We start from the raw sequence: 15,047 nt of genomic DNA on the forward strand, positions 1-15,047 counted from the left end.
ACAAGATGTACCAGAACCAACAGAGAGAACTGGGGTTGTTTAGTAAAGAAGAGGTCAAGGGGAGACCGCATAATTCTCTGCAATTACCTGAAAGAAGGCTGCAAAGAGAAGGTTATCCGTCTCTTCTCTCAGGTTGCAAGTTGTAGAACATAAGGCCTCAAGTTGTGCCAGGGAAGGCTGAAATTTTATATTACACATTTTTTCATGTAGAGGGTGGTTAAACACTGGAACAAGCTGTTCAGGGAACTGGTAGTGTCCCAATCCCTTGAGATACTTAAGAGAGATGTGGACATGGCTGTAGGAGAGATAGTTTAGTGCTAAGATTTTGTATGCCAGTCTGATGTTTGGATGTGATGTTCTTGAAGGTCTTTTCTAACCTAAGTGATTCTATGTTTTAAGTCCTGGAAAACTGATAAAAACATAGTCTCCAAAGATTATTGGACCAGATGTACTGTTCACCTGAAAAAGCACTGCTTGAAGCAAGCCAGGTAATCTTTGGTGATTTGAATACTAAAGGCCATTGACTCCTCTCTGCTGCTAGCAAAGGCAAGATCTTACTACAGATTGAAATGCAAAAAGAGTTACTTGTTTTGAAAGCTGGATTTATTTTTAAAATTTGCCATTTAAAAAAATTCAACAGTTGTTTCTAACGTAAGGCAAGCATACTGCATCAGCACTCACAGACAGTCACAAGCACATGATTCAAACAGCTTCTTCAAAGTTTAAAGATAGAACTACAACTCTTCAGAACTGCAGAAAAGTACACATTTGGAAAGTAAACTACTTACAGGCACAGAAACATCACCATCAAATTCAAGACATCTTACCAATCCATGATCAAGAGGTAGCAATAACCATAATAACTGTAACTAGCAATTGATTCTGTCATAGACAAACGCAGACTGGTAACACCAAGGTGATTTCGTGCTTATCAAGCTAGTTGAGAGATGTGTTATACCTGCTGCCATCTGGTCCTGCCCAAACAAAAACAATAGGCAGAGAGACTGCACTTCTTACTTGAAAAGAACCTGTACTGCAAGAGTGCAGTGCGCAGAGGAGCGCTGGCAATCATGCTGTGACCTAGTCAGTGAGGTGATCTAGTCAAGCAGCTTGCTTCAGCTGTTTTAAAGAGCAGCATGTGGGGAAGGGGGGGGGGGGGGGGGGGGGGTTTAATCCGAAGACAGCATCTTTGTGCAAAAAGGAGGCTGCAAAATCCTTACTAGCATCTGATTTCTTACCTGAGCAGCTGTCCTCACACACAAATAGAGAAGCTGCACAGCAGAATTTATTAGGATGCCAAGATTCAGTAATCTGACAGATGCTTTTGCCAATTCCTGGAAGCACAGATTAAATTTACTTCCACTGATCCATCCTGGGTGAATTTTGCTTGCTGTCTTGCCTTTCAGCTTATAAAAAGTACAAAAAGGCTCCTTTTCTAGCTCCTTAAATGGGAGCTGTCTACATATCCAATTCGCTGACTTTGTTGGTACTGCTTTTGAGAAGGTAAGTGCATACTGGAACCTAGCTTTCCTCAAGGAGCTGGCTTTTGAAAGAGTGGCATCACAGGAATAGACAATTATCTCCCTTCTCTATACTGCTGCACTTCTGTGAGTTTGCTCACTTCTATTCCTCAAGCAGGTTCCTGCCATCCATTCCTTTAACTTGAGACTTTTTTTTAAAAGACATATCTTAAGAAGAATCTATCATACTGCATGTATAAAGCTGTCTGTTTAGTTTAGGTAATTTTTCTCTTTGCATTTAACACGAACTTGCATCCTATATTCATGGTATTAAAGGAAATGGCAGAAGAGAGACTTTACGGTAACAGAACAATTCAAGTACAGACAGATTTTTAGGATTAGTGTATTCTTATCAGAAAAGGAAAGCTAGAAAACAGTAGACCTCGGTCACAGATTTGGCAAGAAATCCAAAGTAATCAAAGTGGAATGGAAGAGGAGGAACATGGTGTTTTCTAGACACAGTACTATGCAGTTTCTAATAAAATTGCTTTTCATAATTTATATCCCCTAGTTGCAAAAACTTCCTGCAGAACAAACCCTGAAAACGTTCATCTTCTTCAATCCTTTCTAACCCACCATGTCACTAAAACATGTTGTGCAGTAGGACAGACCGACATCATAAAATACCAAATGGAGGGCTTAGGTTTAGCACTTCACTTTCTTGACATGATTTTCCACTGCCTGCTCAGTGATGGTTTCATCTTCTTCAATTGTTGTCTTAGCCTTCTGGCCCACCAGATCAAAGATGGCCTCTGGAGCAAATCCCTTAGGCTCTCCTACTTTCACTGTCAGCATGTCAAGTGTCAGTACGGTTCCTTCGGGAATGGTCACTTTTGCCACAACAGACTTCCCCAGCTACAAAGGAGAAAATAAAAACAACATTTAAGTCAAACAGAATTGTAGGCACCAGAAGTGGACCACAAAATTATAAGCTACCTGAGAAAGGGTTGCCCAACCTGTTGCTTAACTTATAACTCTACAAGAAGCTTGAGTTAGTATGGAAATATTTACTGTAACAAGGCTGATGGGAAAACTTAAGTCCTTACTGAATTCAGACAATATCTCACTGGCATTTCCCAGAATCAGAACGGAAGGAATCTGAGTAGACTGATGAGCATTCTAGCTTTGTGTAAACAGAGCTTGTGCATTCACACGTATTTGCTGCTCAGGGGAGTTAGTCACAGGGGACATCCATAAAACTCCACTGAACTTAAAACCGACAGAAATGGCACATGATAAGAAATGCAGATCTACCTTAAAGTTACAGTGCAATAAGCGCAGTGTAATAAGTGCTCTGCTCCTTTGCACTGGAAAATTTATTAGAGTGCAGAGACAAAACACTGCACAAAAACGGAGACCTTCACACCACAAACCCAAGCATTGGCTGCTGTTTTTCTGCACGGGAGTTACAGACTGTGAATCAAAAGCAGGAGTTACCTTTTCATTGCAAGCCATTTCACAAGGCAAGAGCTGTTTGATTGGAGAACCCATTGCTTTTTCCACGGTACGGATGGCTTTCACCAGCTCTGCCAGTTCCTTTGGCTCCAGGGAAGCCTGGTGGTCACTTCCTTTCCATGTTTTGTCGAGAGTCACGTGACGCTCCACCACTTTTGCACCCAGAGCAACAGCTGCCACCGAAATGGCAATGCCGGTTTCGTGCCCTGAATAGCCAATGGGGATGTCGGGAAAAGCTGACTGATACGCCTGGAACCACGACAGAGTTGGTCTCAGTTGCCAAGGCAGCAATTTCAAAGACAGAGCCAATTTAACAGTAATAACTGCAGTGAAGACGCGGGCAGTTTCTGTGCCACAAAACAAGCTGTTGGTTATGCTCAGGATGAAGCATGCCTAGGATGCCTAGGATTCCTCCAGCCCAAGTGCAAAACTTTGCACTTTGTCGTGTTGAACCTCATCAGGTCCACCTTTGTAGCCTCTCAAGGTCCCTCTGCATGGCATCCCTTCCTTCAACCATGTCTTTCTAATTTATTTGTGCTCTTCAAGGTCTTAAAAGCCCACCCAGCTGTAAGTTGTGCAAATGGAGTTTTTTTCATCCAAGAACCCAACACCTTGTTAAGCTTAACCTGCGTTCAAAGCAGATGGTGCACCTTCCCATGTTTCAAATCTGAAGCAGTCCTTTCCGCAGCAACACAGGAGTTATTCAGTCCTACAGGCAGTTAAATACAGTCACGTCCAGATATACTCAAGCTAACAAACACTGCGTGCATAAAGCTGGGCAGATGTTTGAACGCTGGCCGACCTGGGAACATTTTCCTGCATCGGCCACCAGGCACATCCAAGCAATAATTTCAAAGGAACCTATAATCCATTTTCTCTCACGGCTCTGATATTCACACAGAGCCTTTTTAATGGAATTATGCGGTTGAGCTCCCAGCTGAGAATCACGTCCTCAGTTCCACACGCCCTTGCAGAGGTGAGGTAACCGTCCACATCCTTTTCTCTCCTTTTCAAAGCTCACGCTCACCTTCAGCTCCCTTCTATTTAACTGCATAGCCCCTAAAGCAATCTCTCCTATCGTATTCCTGAAAGCTCAGTTCTGCCAAAACAGGACCCAGTTAATAGTTTTACTTCAAGGCCAGGTGGAATTAGAGGACCATGATGCACTTTCCCACCTCTCAGAGGCAAACTCGAGCATGTGTAAGACCTGGAAACAGAGCGCAATGGAAGTGCACAGGCCTTCTGTGGTACTGTGCCAATAGCACTCTTACTTATTCACTGACCGATATAACACGGAGATTGACGTCCTCAGGCTGAAGCGGGTAGGCACTGGTGCACTGCAGGAAGCAGAAGTTTGGATTGATGGGCTTCACAATCTGATACACCTGGTGCATCGTGTTCATCGACTGCATCCCGCTGGAAATCACCATTGGGCGTCCTAGCCATTAGAACAAATGTTTTGCCTAGATTTCAAGTTTAGATCCCTAAGAAATCTGCACAGGCTTAACTGAAGTTCTACAATGCATTTGGTTGAACTAGAAAAGGAAGATGGGTGATTTTTTTGGTTTTTTGTTTTTCCCCAGAGTTAAGCGAAGCAAATACGTAATAACTGAGCTGGTGAGACACTGTGAAACTATGAAGTTTAATGAGACTGGGTTCCCCAGTTCATGGAAGACAGGGAAAATCCAGGGAGAGTCCAGTGGAGGGGCACAAAGATGATGAGAGGCCTGGAATATCTCCACAAGGAGGAAAGGCTGAGAGACCTGGGGCTGTTCAGCCTGGAGAAAGCTAAAAGGGGATCAACTGAAAATGCGAAAATGGACAGGAGTCAAGTGGATGGGGCCAAGCTCACTTCACTGGTGCCCAGTGACAGAACAAGGGGCAGTGGGCACAATCCAGAACATAAGAAGTTCCATCTGAGCACAAAGAAAAACTTCTTTACTGTGAGTGTGACAGAGCAGTGGAACAGGCTACCCAGAGACACTGTGCAGTGTCCTTCTCTGGAGACATTCAAAATTTACCTGGTCATTTTTCTGTGCAACCTGCTGTAGCAAATGTGCTTTATCAGACAGTTGGACTCACGGACCTTCTGAGGTTCCCTCCATCCCCTATAATTTGTGATTCTGCAAATACTGCTCAGTAGATAATGCTTACCTTTCTTTGCAGTCTTTTCCAAATATGGGAAATTATTTGTATCTCCTGATCCTACTTTGAAAAATGGAACATCCAGTTCATGAAGAAATTCTACAGCCATCTGCAAGAAAATAGATAAATAAATAAAAATTGCTATTTTTCAACATGCCAATTCAGCTGGGTTAATGACAGAGAAGAATCATCAACAAGCCAACCCTGAAAAATAGCAAAAGCAAAGTTTAATTACATGGGGCACGTATACATAACCCTCAAATTATATTAGTCCAGAATATCTAAGGTACAAAATAAACGGAAAGGTAGGTCACATAAATTCCAAAGCAGATGCACCATTCTGCTTATGAAGGTTGGTCTGTAGGTTAACAGTTAAGAAACTCTGGGTCAAACAAATGACTAGATTTCAAGATTGACACTGACAACATGGCTGGATTTTTCTGTCAGATGTCTTTACTACGATGGTATCGTAAAGATGCCTTCTACAAATACTAAGCCTAAATTTCTGAAACTGTTGTCAAAATACTCTTAGTACTATGGAAGCAAGTAGTAAGAACATTACTGCTTCCTTCCAAAAAATAAGTAATGCACAGACATAGCAAAAATCACATTTGTATGGTGAAATATATGGCTCTCTCTACCTCCTATGTATTCTGTTAAACATCAGAATCGAAAACAGAAAAATATTACAAGTTTGAAATTCCTAAATTTTATTCTTAGCCTTTTGTTTCATAATTTGACACTAGGTAGGGTGTACATTCCCCTTTCAGGAAAAATGACTCTGAACCTATTACACAGGCATCTGAAAAACGATCAGTGCGCAAAAAGAAAACTACAAGGGATTTTCTTCTATCAGCGATATCCAAAAATAAATATAAAACAAGCCAAAGAAAAAACAGTAAAGCAGTTTACTCAAATCTTAATTTCTCTCTGCCTCCTTCTCAAAACATGCATTCTATATTTGAGACAATTCAGATGTTATTGAAGGTTCTATTAAAATCTGAATTCCACCAGTAAGTTAATCTGAAAATAAGTACACTGAAGAAAAAGATCCCACATAGCAAGTGATATTAAAATCCTTCACTCTCACCTGAGGGAAACAATGAGACAGTCACCTAACTCTGTCCCCCTTCCAATCACACCCCAAACAATTCTAGTTTCATTGGCTGATTCTTTGTTGCTGCCAAATATATTTAGCACTAGAGAAAGAAAGAGGTAATGTTCAAAAGAGATTCGTGTTTAATTTTTCTAAAATCGTTTAGATAAAGGTTCAATTGCTTATATCTAGGATGTATAATGTTCCTTTAATACAGTTCATTCTTAAGATGCACTGGGCATAAAGACATACTACAAAGCCATAGACTTAATTCAAGGAGATTGCACAAAATGAAGTACAACATTTGGACACAGTATCTAGTACTACTGTTCATAGGATGCCTATCTCCTGAAAGTCGGCAGCTTTTTTATTAGGATTCCATGAGCAGGCCTAGCCTGAGCAGCAGGGCTGGACCAGACAACCTCTAGAGGCTCCTTTTGACCTCAACCATTCTGTGTAATATCAAGCAGTAGAGACAAGGCCAGAGGGAGTGGCTCAATGGGATCCTGTTCCATCTCCGGTACATTCTGGAACAGAGCAGGCGAAGAACTTGCCTGTAGTCTTTGTATTTACTTCACAAGTCACTTCACAGAACTTCCTCATACAATTAAACATACATTTTAACCTCCCTGACGTATCTGGAGTTCCAGAGATCATGTTCAGTTTACAGAAGATAACAAACACTGCATCAATCTACGCAAAGCCTACAGCAAGCTCAAAGAACTGTGGCTAGCAGAAACACTGCTGAAGTGTCAGCAGCAGTGTTGAACAGCTATGCTGTCCAAAGAATTATGTCAGTACTGCTAACCAACTGATGAGGCAACAACCTCGGGAAGCATCTTGAGAAAAATAAGGTAGAAAGTGAACTTTACTACCACACCTCACACATACTGCATTTTACCACAATGTCAGAAAAGGACCTGATTTTTCACTCCAAAAGCACAGAGGTGTTTAAGATCTTACGTATGGAAATCCAAGATGAACAGATTAAAATATTCTGTTCTTAAACAAAAAAAAACAGAGAAAGTGTTGCTATTGCACAGGCCCCTTAGGCATGAAGGTATCAATTAAATATCACAACACCTTCTCTTCCCTGATCTATTTCTGAGCCCATGGCAACAGACTACTGCAATACATACAGAACACCCTTTCATCTGTCAGATACCCGAAATAGGCTTTTTACAGAGTTTGAGAGCTGCATGCCGCTGCATGCAGCAATTCAAGGATTTCAGTCAACAGAACGGTGTGTTAAAAGAAACAGTGAGAATGGCCAGAGGACTAGAAAAGACAAGGGAAAAAGCTCAAAGTAATTGCAATTCCTTAATCCAGAGAGTATTAAAAAAAAGGAGATAATAATGTTATTCAAATAAAATGAAATGAAAATAGGAACTTTATGTCAGATGAAGAATTAGAAGAAAGGAGATTAAACTGATAGGTCAGCAATTCTCTCTGATGGTAAAGAAAGCAAGACACAGAACAGATCACTTTAGGACATCAGATAAATACTATCTCCTCCTATCTAGGGCAAGGCTACTTGCTGGTGTGCCTGCCTTAGGGAAAAAGTGGCTAGCTTACTTCTAAAAGGTTTCTTCCAGTTTGTTTTCTTCATTTTCTAGGCCACGAATGAAAGTAAAATAATACATAACCTTCACTCTGTGTTGAGGTTTAACTGCTACCTGAATTTTCCTGCCTACACATTTCAATCGTACACTACATTTATTAATCTGAGGTAGGCAACTTGCAAAAGTTAAAGACTTTGCAGCTCTCAAGGGGCAACAGCAGCAGGTGAGTTCCACAGAAGCGTACAGGCTGGTGGGTGACAACTCAAAAGTCCACTGACAAAATCAGTAAAAGTTTCAAGAGTAGCAGAGCAACCCTCTCCCTCTTGAAGACCCTCTCCATCTTGAAGGAAAAGGGAGCATAACCATTTTTGATGTTTAGAAACATAAACTTACATCTAGTAAGCATATAAGAAATAAATGAAAAAAAATAGCAAAAAGATTGGTATTAAGTAGAGAAAAAAAAAATCTATAGAGGAAAGTCTGACATATATAATCACATGTATACACAAGCAAGCAGGCTACATCAGTCTAGTTTCCTCATTTACAAACTAAACATCTACACACACAAGGTGAACTTTTAACGTAAGAACTGTAAGGTGCAAATAAGAGATGCAGCAGTTGAATTTCGCATCACACTGCTGTGATGTATATACCTCATCCATGCCAGAAGCCGTGAAGAAAATCCCAACCTCCTCTGCGTACTTCTTCAGCTCTCTGTACTGGTCGTGACTGAACTCCAAGTGGCGCTTGTGCTCCCCGTAGGTCTTTCCCCAGGAGTGTTTTGAGGTGTACGGCCTCTCTAAGGCTTTTTTGTTGAATTTGTATTCCAGTTCGCTCTTCTGAAACTTAGCGCAGTCTGCCCCGCAGTCCTGCAAAAGAAGCTGGGTCACACACAGGAGGAATGCAACCGGCCCTAGCGTGAACACGCAAAGGCTGTGCAGGTAGCGGCCGTCTGCATCGCAGCGCTCACACCATCACGCCACCGGTGAGAACGCAAAGCGACTCTCCGCGCGGCTCTCCGCGCGGCTCTGAACGCATTTTCCCCAGGTTTCTCCTGTGGCGATGCTCAGTTTCCAAACACAGGTCCAACCAACAGGTCCAACACTAAATTTTCGAAAGGCTTTTCTGTCTGACGGAGTGACTGAAGCATTACTCCAGGGAAAGTCAACGCACGAACGCGCTAAGGCAGCCGAGGCAGACCGACGGCCTCGGAGCCGCACCGTACCCACACCTGGGTGCGGCACAGCGACCGCCGCCCCCCGCAGCTGCGCGCAGCGCGCGAAGCGGACACCAGCCCAACGCGAGCACGGCGCAGTCACGAGCCGACACGCACCGACCGGCGGCTGCGAAACGCTCTTCTTGTTGCCTCCCACCACGACCTTATTCTCCAGCCGCTCACCCGCAACCAGCCCGCTCCTCTCGGGCTGAGGCTGGGGCCCGCTCCCACCTCCCCGCCCGCAGCAGCTGCCCGCGGCCCTCCCCGAGCACCTTGGCCATGCGGATCATGCGCTTGGCGATGTCCAGGTCGCCCTGGTGGTTCTGCCCGATCTCCGCGATGATGAAGCAGGGATAGTCACCGCCTACGCGGCGCCCGGGGCACAGCTCGAACTCCCGCGGCATGATGGCGCCGCCGCTGCCGCCGGCCACTCGCGACTGCGCCGACCGTCCCCGGCAGCCGGCCGACGGCCCGCCCACTGGCTCCGCCCCGCCGAGAGGCGGGACTAGGCGGTGGGTGGTTGGAGGCGGGGACCGCCCAGCCCCGGCAGCGGAGGGGCTGGCGAGTCCGGCTGGGTCTTGTTCGCAGGCTGGGGCGCGGGGGCCGCGCAGGCAGCTTTGAGGGCGATCTCCGCTTGTGCACGCCCTCCTTTTCGGGAGTAGAGAGCGATGCGTTCTCCTTGAGCCTCCTTGCCTTCCTGTTCCCTCAGCTGCTTCCCATAGGGCTTGTGCTCCAGATCCCTCCCTCGGCTCCTCACGGCTTCGTTGCCGTTCTCTGGACATGCTCCAGCACCTCGATGTCTCGTAGTGAGGGACCCGAAACTGGACACGGTACTGGAGGTGTGGCTTCGCCTGCGCCGAGTACAGAGGGACGATCACCTCCCTGCTCCTGCTGGCTGCGCTGTTGTACAAGCCAGGATGCTGTTGGCCTGCTTTGGCCACTGGGCACGCTGCTGGCTCCTGTTCAGCCACGTGTCCAACAAAGACACCTTTTAAGCCACACAGCTCTCCAGCTTCACTGCACCAAGCCTGTAGTGTGGCCTGGGGTTGTTGTGGGCAATGTGCAGGACCCAGCACTTGGTCTTGTTGAACTTCATCCCAGTGACCTCAGCCCATCCAGCCTTTCCAGACTGCTCCGCAGAGCCTTCTTACCCCCAGGCAAACAAACAAACACTTTCTCCCAACATGATGTCAAACTCACCAAGGATACACTCAGTTTCCTAGTTGCCCTACCCATACCCTTTGTTTATCAGCCCTTGGCAAAGGGACAAGCAGCATGGCATGGGTATTAAAGTGTGAGTCGAAATACTGGTGTTTCATTTTGTGTTTAAACTGCTTGTCAGAAACAAGGGAAGCATCAGATTTAGGTATGTGGTTGCAAAAATTCCTGGAAACGATGCAGTGCATCCTCTTAGCCTTCTGTTTATAACAAGGTGTTTGTTTCCCAGGTGATTTTCCAGACTGAAAGTGTGATGATTGTACTGACGTACTGTGGATTTGCACGGGTTGTTGTGCTATGTATGATTGGATGGAAGTGTCCCTGGAAAAGACTGCTTAATGTATTTAACCCAGACCAATTACAGATTCTTCATCTGACTTACATGTTGTGCTTTTGATGTTTGTTTTTCTCTGACATAGGAGTATACCTTGTATAAACAACAATTTCTGCTCAGGAAAACATTTCAAAGCTTTACATGTTTTCAAGAAGGTGCCCAGCAAACATTTTCCAACCAAACAGTTGGACTGGATCACAGCGTTCTAGCTAACTGCATTCTTCCTCTGCCTTAAGATTACATAAACAAGCAAGGTGAGACCATTATAAATAAATAAATATAACACAAACTGCATTGAAATGGCATCTGTAAGTAAAGAACTCCTAATTCCTTTCCTCTTGAAATGAAATGGACCCCAAATTGGACTTATTATGATGACGCATCCTAAACAGCATTGTGAAATGGAAAAATTGTTACAGAAATGTTAAGCAGTGCTACACACGTAACCCTTCTTTGCACTCAGGTTTTTGCTTATCTCATGAGCTGCCTGCAACTTCCCCATAACATTTTGCTCAAGGCTTCAGTTATGGTCTTTTGGAGGACTAATTTGTAAAGAACACTCATAGGAGGAAAGACAAGTGGATCGTTAAGCCAGAGGAGCAAGTTTCTGTGTAAATGGAAGCAGGTTGTGCAGGTTTGTTACACTAGCAGAGCAGTCAGAGCACACACTAAGGAGCAGTCTGTTTGCATTTGCTCACATAGCGGTTTGTTAGCCATGCTGGACAATAGTGTTTTAACTCCAAAAAAGTTGTGAAGTGATGTGTTTGAGCCAGGAGCTAAAACAGACCAAGGTATGCTACATGGGCAGCATCCATGCAGAGACTGCGGTCCTATTTCTGCCTTCCTCCAGTTTTCACTTAACTGCACGTGGTGAACTGCAAAACACTGAATTGCTTATTTACTTGTATTAACCACAGGTTGTTGGTTTTGCGGTTTTTTTGTTTGTTTGGTTGGTTGTTTTTCCCCATGTATACTAACATGTGTCTTTGGGAAAAAATGAAGAATTAACAGAGTAAAGAGTTCCTGTGTTTGGAGATATCCACGTAGTTAACTACTTCACAATCCTGCCCCTCCAGGACAAATTGCTTGCCTTTCTATCTTCCTACAATGTTTCTTTCAAACTTTGAAAAATAATAATAATAAAAAAAAATCCATGACCAAAACAACTCAGAAAAATCTCTTGGCCTTACACTTTCTCTTGTAAATTTTAAATACTCTGGTGTGGCATAATTGGCAGTTATAAAAGATAATGAAACAGCAGCCATCTTTTGTGGAGCCAGCTGTGTAATGTCATTTTTCACTCTTCCAGTGAACATTTGCAGGGCTGCTTTGCATTACCCATGTAATAACTGAAAGCCAAGATCCAGGTACTGAGTAAAAGACAAACGATGTAGTTAGCTGATTCTTGTGCAAGCTGGTGGAGAGCTTCAAAGTTTACTAACAAGTTCCAATCTTCATCTGTTTATGGCTATTGGGCCTGCTTGCCATACACTGCTGGATATTGCCAAGAACCCGTCACAAGCAATTTTGCTTCTTCATGAGCAGAGCACCTCAGAAAACCTGTGCCCAACCAGGTGCCCAACCAGGGCACCATGGTGAAAGTGAGGAGGGGGACACCTTCCCAAACAACCATCAAAGACCCTGAACCCTCTGCGCAGGTGCAGAAGACTCAGTTACGCTTGTGTAACCTTGTAAGCCTATCATATATCAGTGGGATCAGTATCAGTGATGGGTGTGGAGTGAGACCTTTGGGATTGTAAGTAGAAGACAGTGTAAAGACATGAGAGTGTTTATTGGTGGAGATGAGCCACCTTGTGCCCCGCGTAGAAATGAAGCAGTGCCTACTCTGTCGACGTTTGCCTTTGCAATGTGTTAAGGGAGGTTGTAAAGAAGCAGTAACAGCAGCACGGGAGGCCTCCAGGCCCAGCAGAGCTCAGACCTCCCTCGTGCACAGCGCTGACAAAGGCACTGGGAGCAACACGGAGACTTTTCTGTGATTTTATTGCAGTCAACTCTTGGAAAGGGTAGATAACAGCAGGACAAGGGGAAATGGTCTGAAGGTGAGGGAGGGAAGGTTCAGGTTGGATGTTGGGGGGGAAGTTCTTCACAGGCAGAGCGGTGAGGCTGCCCAGAGAAGCTGTGGATGCCCCGTCCCGGGAGGTGTTCAAGGCCAGGTTGGATGGGGCCTCGGGCAGCCTGGTCTGGTGTTACGTGTGGAGGTTGGTGGCCCTGCCTGTGGCGGGGGGGTTGGAGATTCGTGATCTTTGAGGTCCCTTCCAACCCGTTGTTGGCTGTGCCCCAGCTGCAGGCCCGGCCCTGTTCTCGCCAGCTGCTGGGGCGGTGTCCTAGTGCTGCCGGCGGGGTGGCCTCTTGGCAGGAGGTGCAGAGGCCTCAGAGTTGCGGGCCCTCCTCTTTGGAGCTCGCTGAGGCGCCCTGCGTGAGCTCTGCGTGGCCCTGCTGGTGCTGGAGGGACCTGGCACTGCCTCCCCCGGCTCCTCCTGGGCTGCTGCTTGGCCGGTCTGCAATGGAGCTGGGATGGATGGAGACTGGCTGGGACCTTCACCAAGGGCAGCGGTTGAGGGGACAGGAAGCTCCTCCTCCACGTTGTCTTCCCTGGTGCTGCTGGAGGGCTGTGGGCCAGTGTGGGCAGCTGCGGGGCTGCCCTGCTGTCTTGTGGCATGCAGATGTGGCACCGGCCCGTTGCACACCTGCGTGGCTTGCGCAACGAGCCGTTGCACAAAGCTGGCGGCCCGGATCTGCAGGCAGCTGAACAGCCACAGAGTCAGCGCTGTCTGGTTCAGGCCAAAGAAGCACAGGCCAGAGATGACTCGGCCCTGCGCTGCAGAGGCTGCCCTGTGGTCAGACCCAAAGAGCCGACTCAGCTCCTGGTGCAGCCAGGGCAGCAGGGGCCGGAGCACAGCTGGAGTCAGGCGGGAAACGGGCGGCCAGGTGGGCACCGCCCCTGTTAGGCCTTCTAACGGCGTTGTGTGGTGGGCTGCTGTTCCGGCCCTCTCCTGCTGTCCGACAACAAACTCTTCAAAGTTGTCGTCCGCACGCACGGAGTGCAAGATGGACTGCACCCTGCGTTTGCAGAGGGGGCACGTGGGCCTGCTCTCAGCCCACCGCTGGATGCAGCCAAAGCAAAATTGGTGCAGGCACAGCATCACGTAGCTGGCATCATCCATGGTGTCCAGGCAGATTGGGCAGCGACGATCCAGCTCGGTTGCCATGCTGTCCAGCTGCTGTGGTGGGCAGAGAGCAAAGGGGATGAGGGGCTGCTCCTCACCGCGCTGCTGCAGCTGCAGGGGTCACGCTAGGAAAGGAAGAGAGGCCACGGTCACTCGCTGACCCCGTCAGCGGAGGAACGAGTGCCTGGGTCCCTCAGGAAGGAAACCCTCCCAGTGGGCTGCCCGGGCTGAGGCGTCCCCTTACCGGTTCCCTTTGCTGCTGCGGCCTCCTGGGTGCCCCGGCTGCCTGAGCCAGGCAGGGCGGGGAAGAAGCTGTGGTGGCTCTGGGGACGAGCACTGAGAGCGGCTGTCGGCAGCTCCCAGAGCACGAGACCAGCACCAAGGCTATCCTTGCTGCTCGCTCCAAGCCTCACGGACACGCTCGGCTGGAGTGCAGGCACAAGCCAGAGTGAGAGACTCTGTGCCCGGCTACAGGCAGTGAGGGCCAAGAGGTCACAATCCCTGCTGCGTGTGTCACTATCCCTCACGGAGGGCGTCGATGCCAGTGATGTCACAGCGGGCGAGCGTCATCTGCAGCGCTCCAACCCCAGCAATGGCATCCGGGTTTTCCGCGGTGCCTCTGTCCGTTCCGTTCCCTCTATTGTGTCTGCTCGCTGTTGGCATTTTGCAGCAGTGTCTGGGGCTTTGATTGAGTCTTCCCACGTCGCCCCAGTTGTGACAAATCTCCGGATCCATTCAGCACTGGGGTGCCTTCAACAAAACCCATGTCTTGCCTCTTCCTGAGGCAACAGGACACGGGCCTCACTGACTCTCCCCACAAATCCGCACTGCTGCACACACAAATAGAGAAACTGCACAGCAGAATTTATTAGGATGCCAAGATTCAGTAATCTGACAGATGCTTTTGCCAATTCCTGGAAGCACAGATTAAATTTACTTCCACTGATCCATCCTGGGTGAATTTTGCTTGCTGTCTTGCCTTTCAGCTTATAAAAAGTACAAAAAGGCTCCTTTTCTAGCTCCTTAAATGGGAGCTGTCTACATATCCAATTCGCTGACTTTGTTGGTACTGCTTTTGAGAAGGTAAGTGCATACTGGAACCTAGCTTTCCTCAAGGAGCTGGCTTTTGAAAGAGTGGCATCACAGGAATAGACAATTATCTCCCTTCTCTATACTGCTGCACTTCTGTGAGTTTGCTCACTTCTATTCCTCAAGCAGGTTCCTGCCATCCATTCCTTTAACTTGAGACTTTTTTTTAAAAGACATATCTTAAGAAGAATCTATCATACTGCATGTATAAAGCTGTCTGTTTA

The 15,047-nt window shown here is 46.6% G+C and overlaps 1 protein-coding gene across 1 annotated transcript; it reads right to left on the minus strand.

Annotated features, from left to right (window-relative positions):
* Positions 1-2,165: 2,165 nt before the first annotated feature.
* LOC306957057 (N-acetylneuraminate-9-phosphate synthase) lies at positions 2,166-9,398 on the minus strand (the record flags this gene model as incomplete). The annotated part of the gene is made up of 6 exons (XM_079548411.1): positions 2,166-2,375; positions 2,958-3,224; positions 4,259-4,413; positions 5,130-5,229; positions 8,432-8,647; positions 9,267-9,398. 6 exons carry the CDS (start codon positions 9,396-9,398, stop codon positions 2,166-2,168), a joined length of 1,080 nt encoding a protein of 359 aa, XP_079404537.1.
* Between the last annotated feature and the right edge of the window lie 5,649 nt (positions 9,399-15,047).

The sequence above is a fragment of the Tetrao urogallus genome (genome assembly GCF_951394365.1).
Source record: "Tetrao urogallus genome assembly, chromosome: Z".
Taxonomy (NCBI): Eukaryota; Metazoa; Chordata; class Aves; order Galliformes; family Phasianidae; genus Tetrao; species Tetrao urogallus.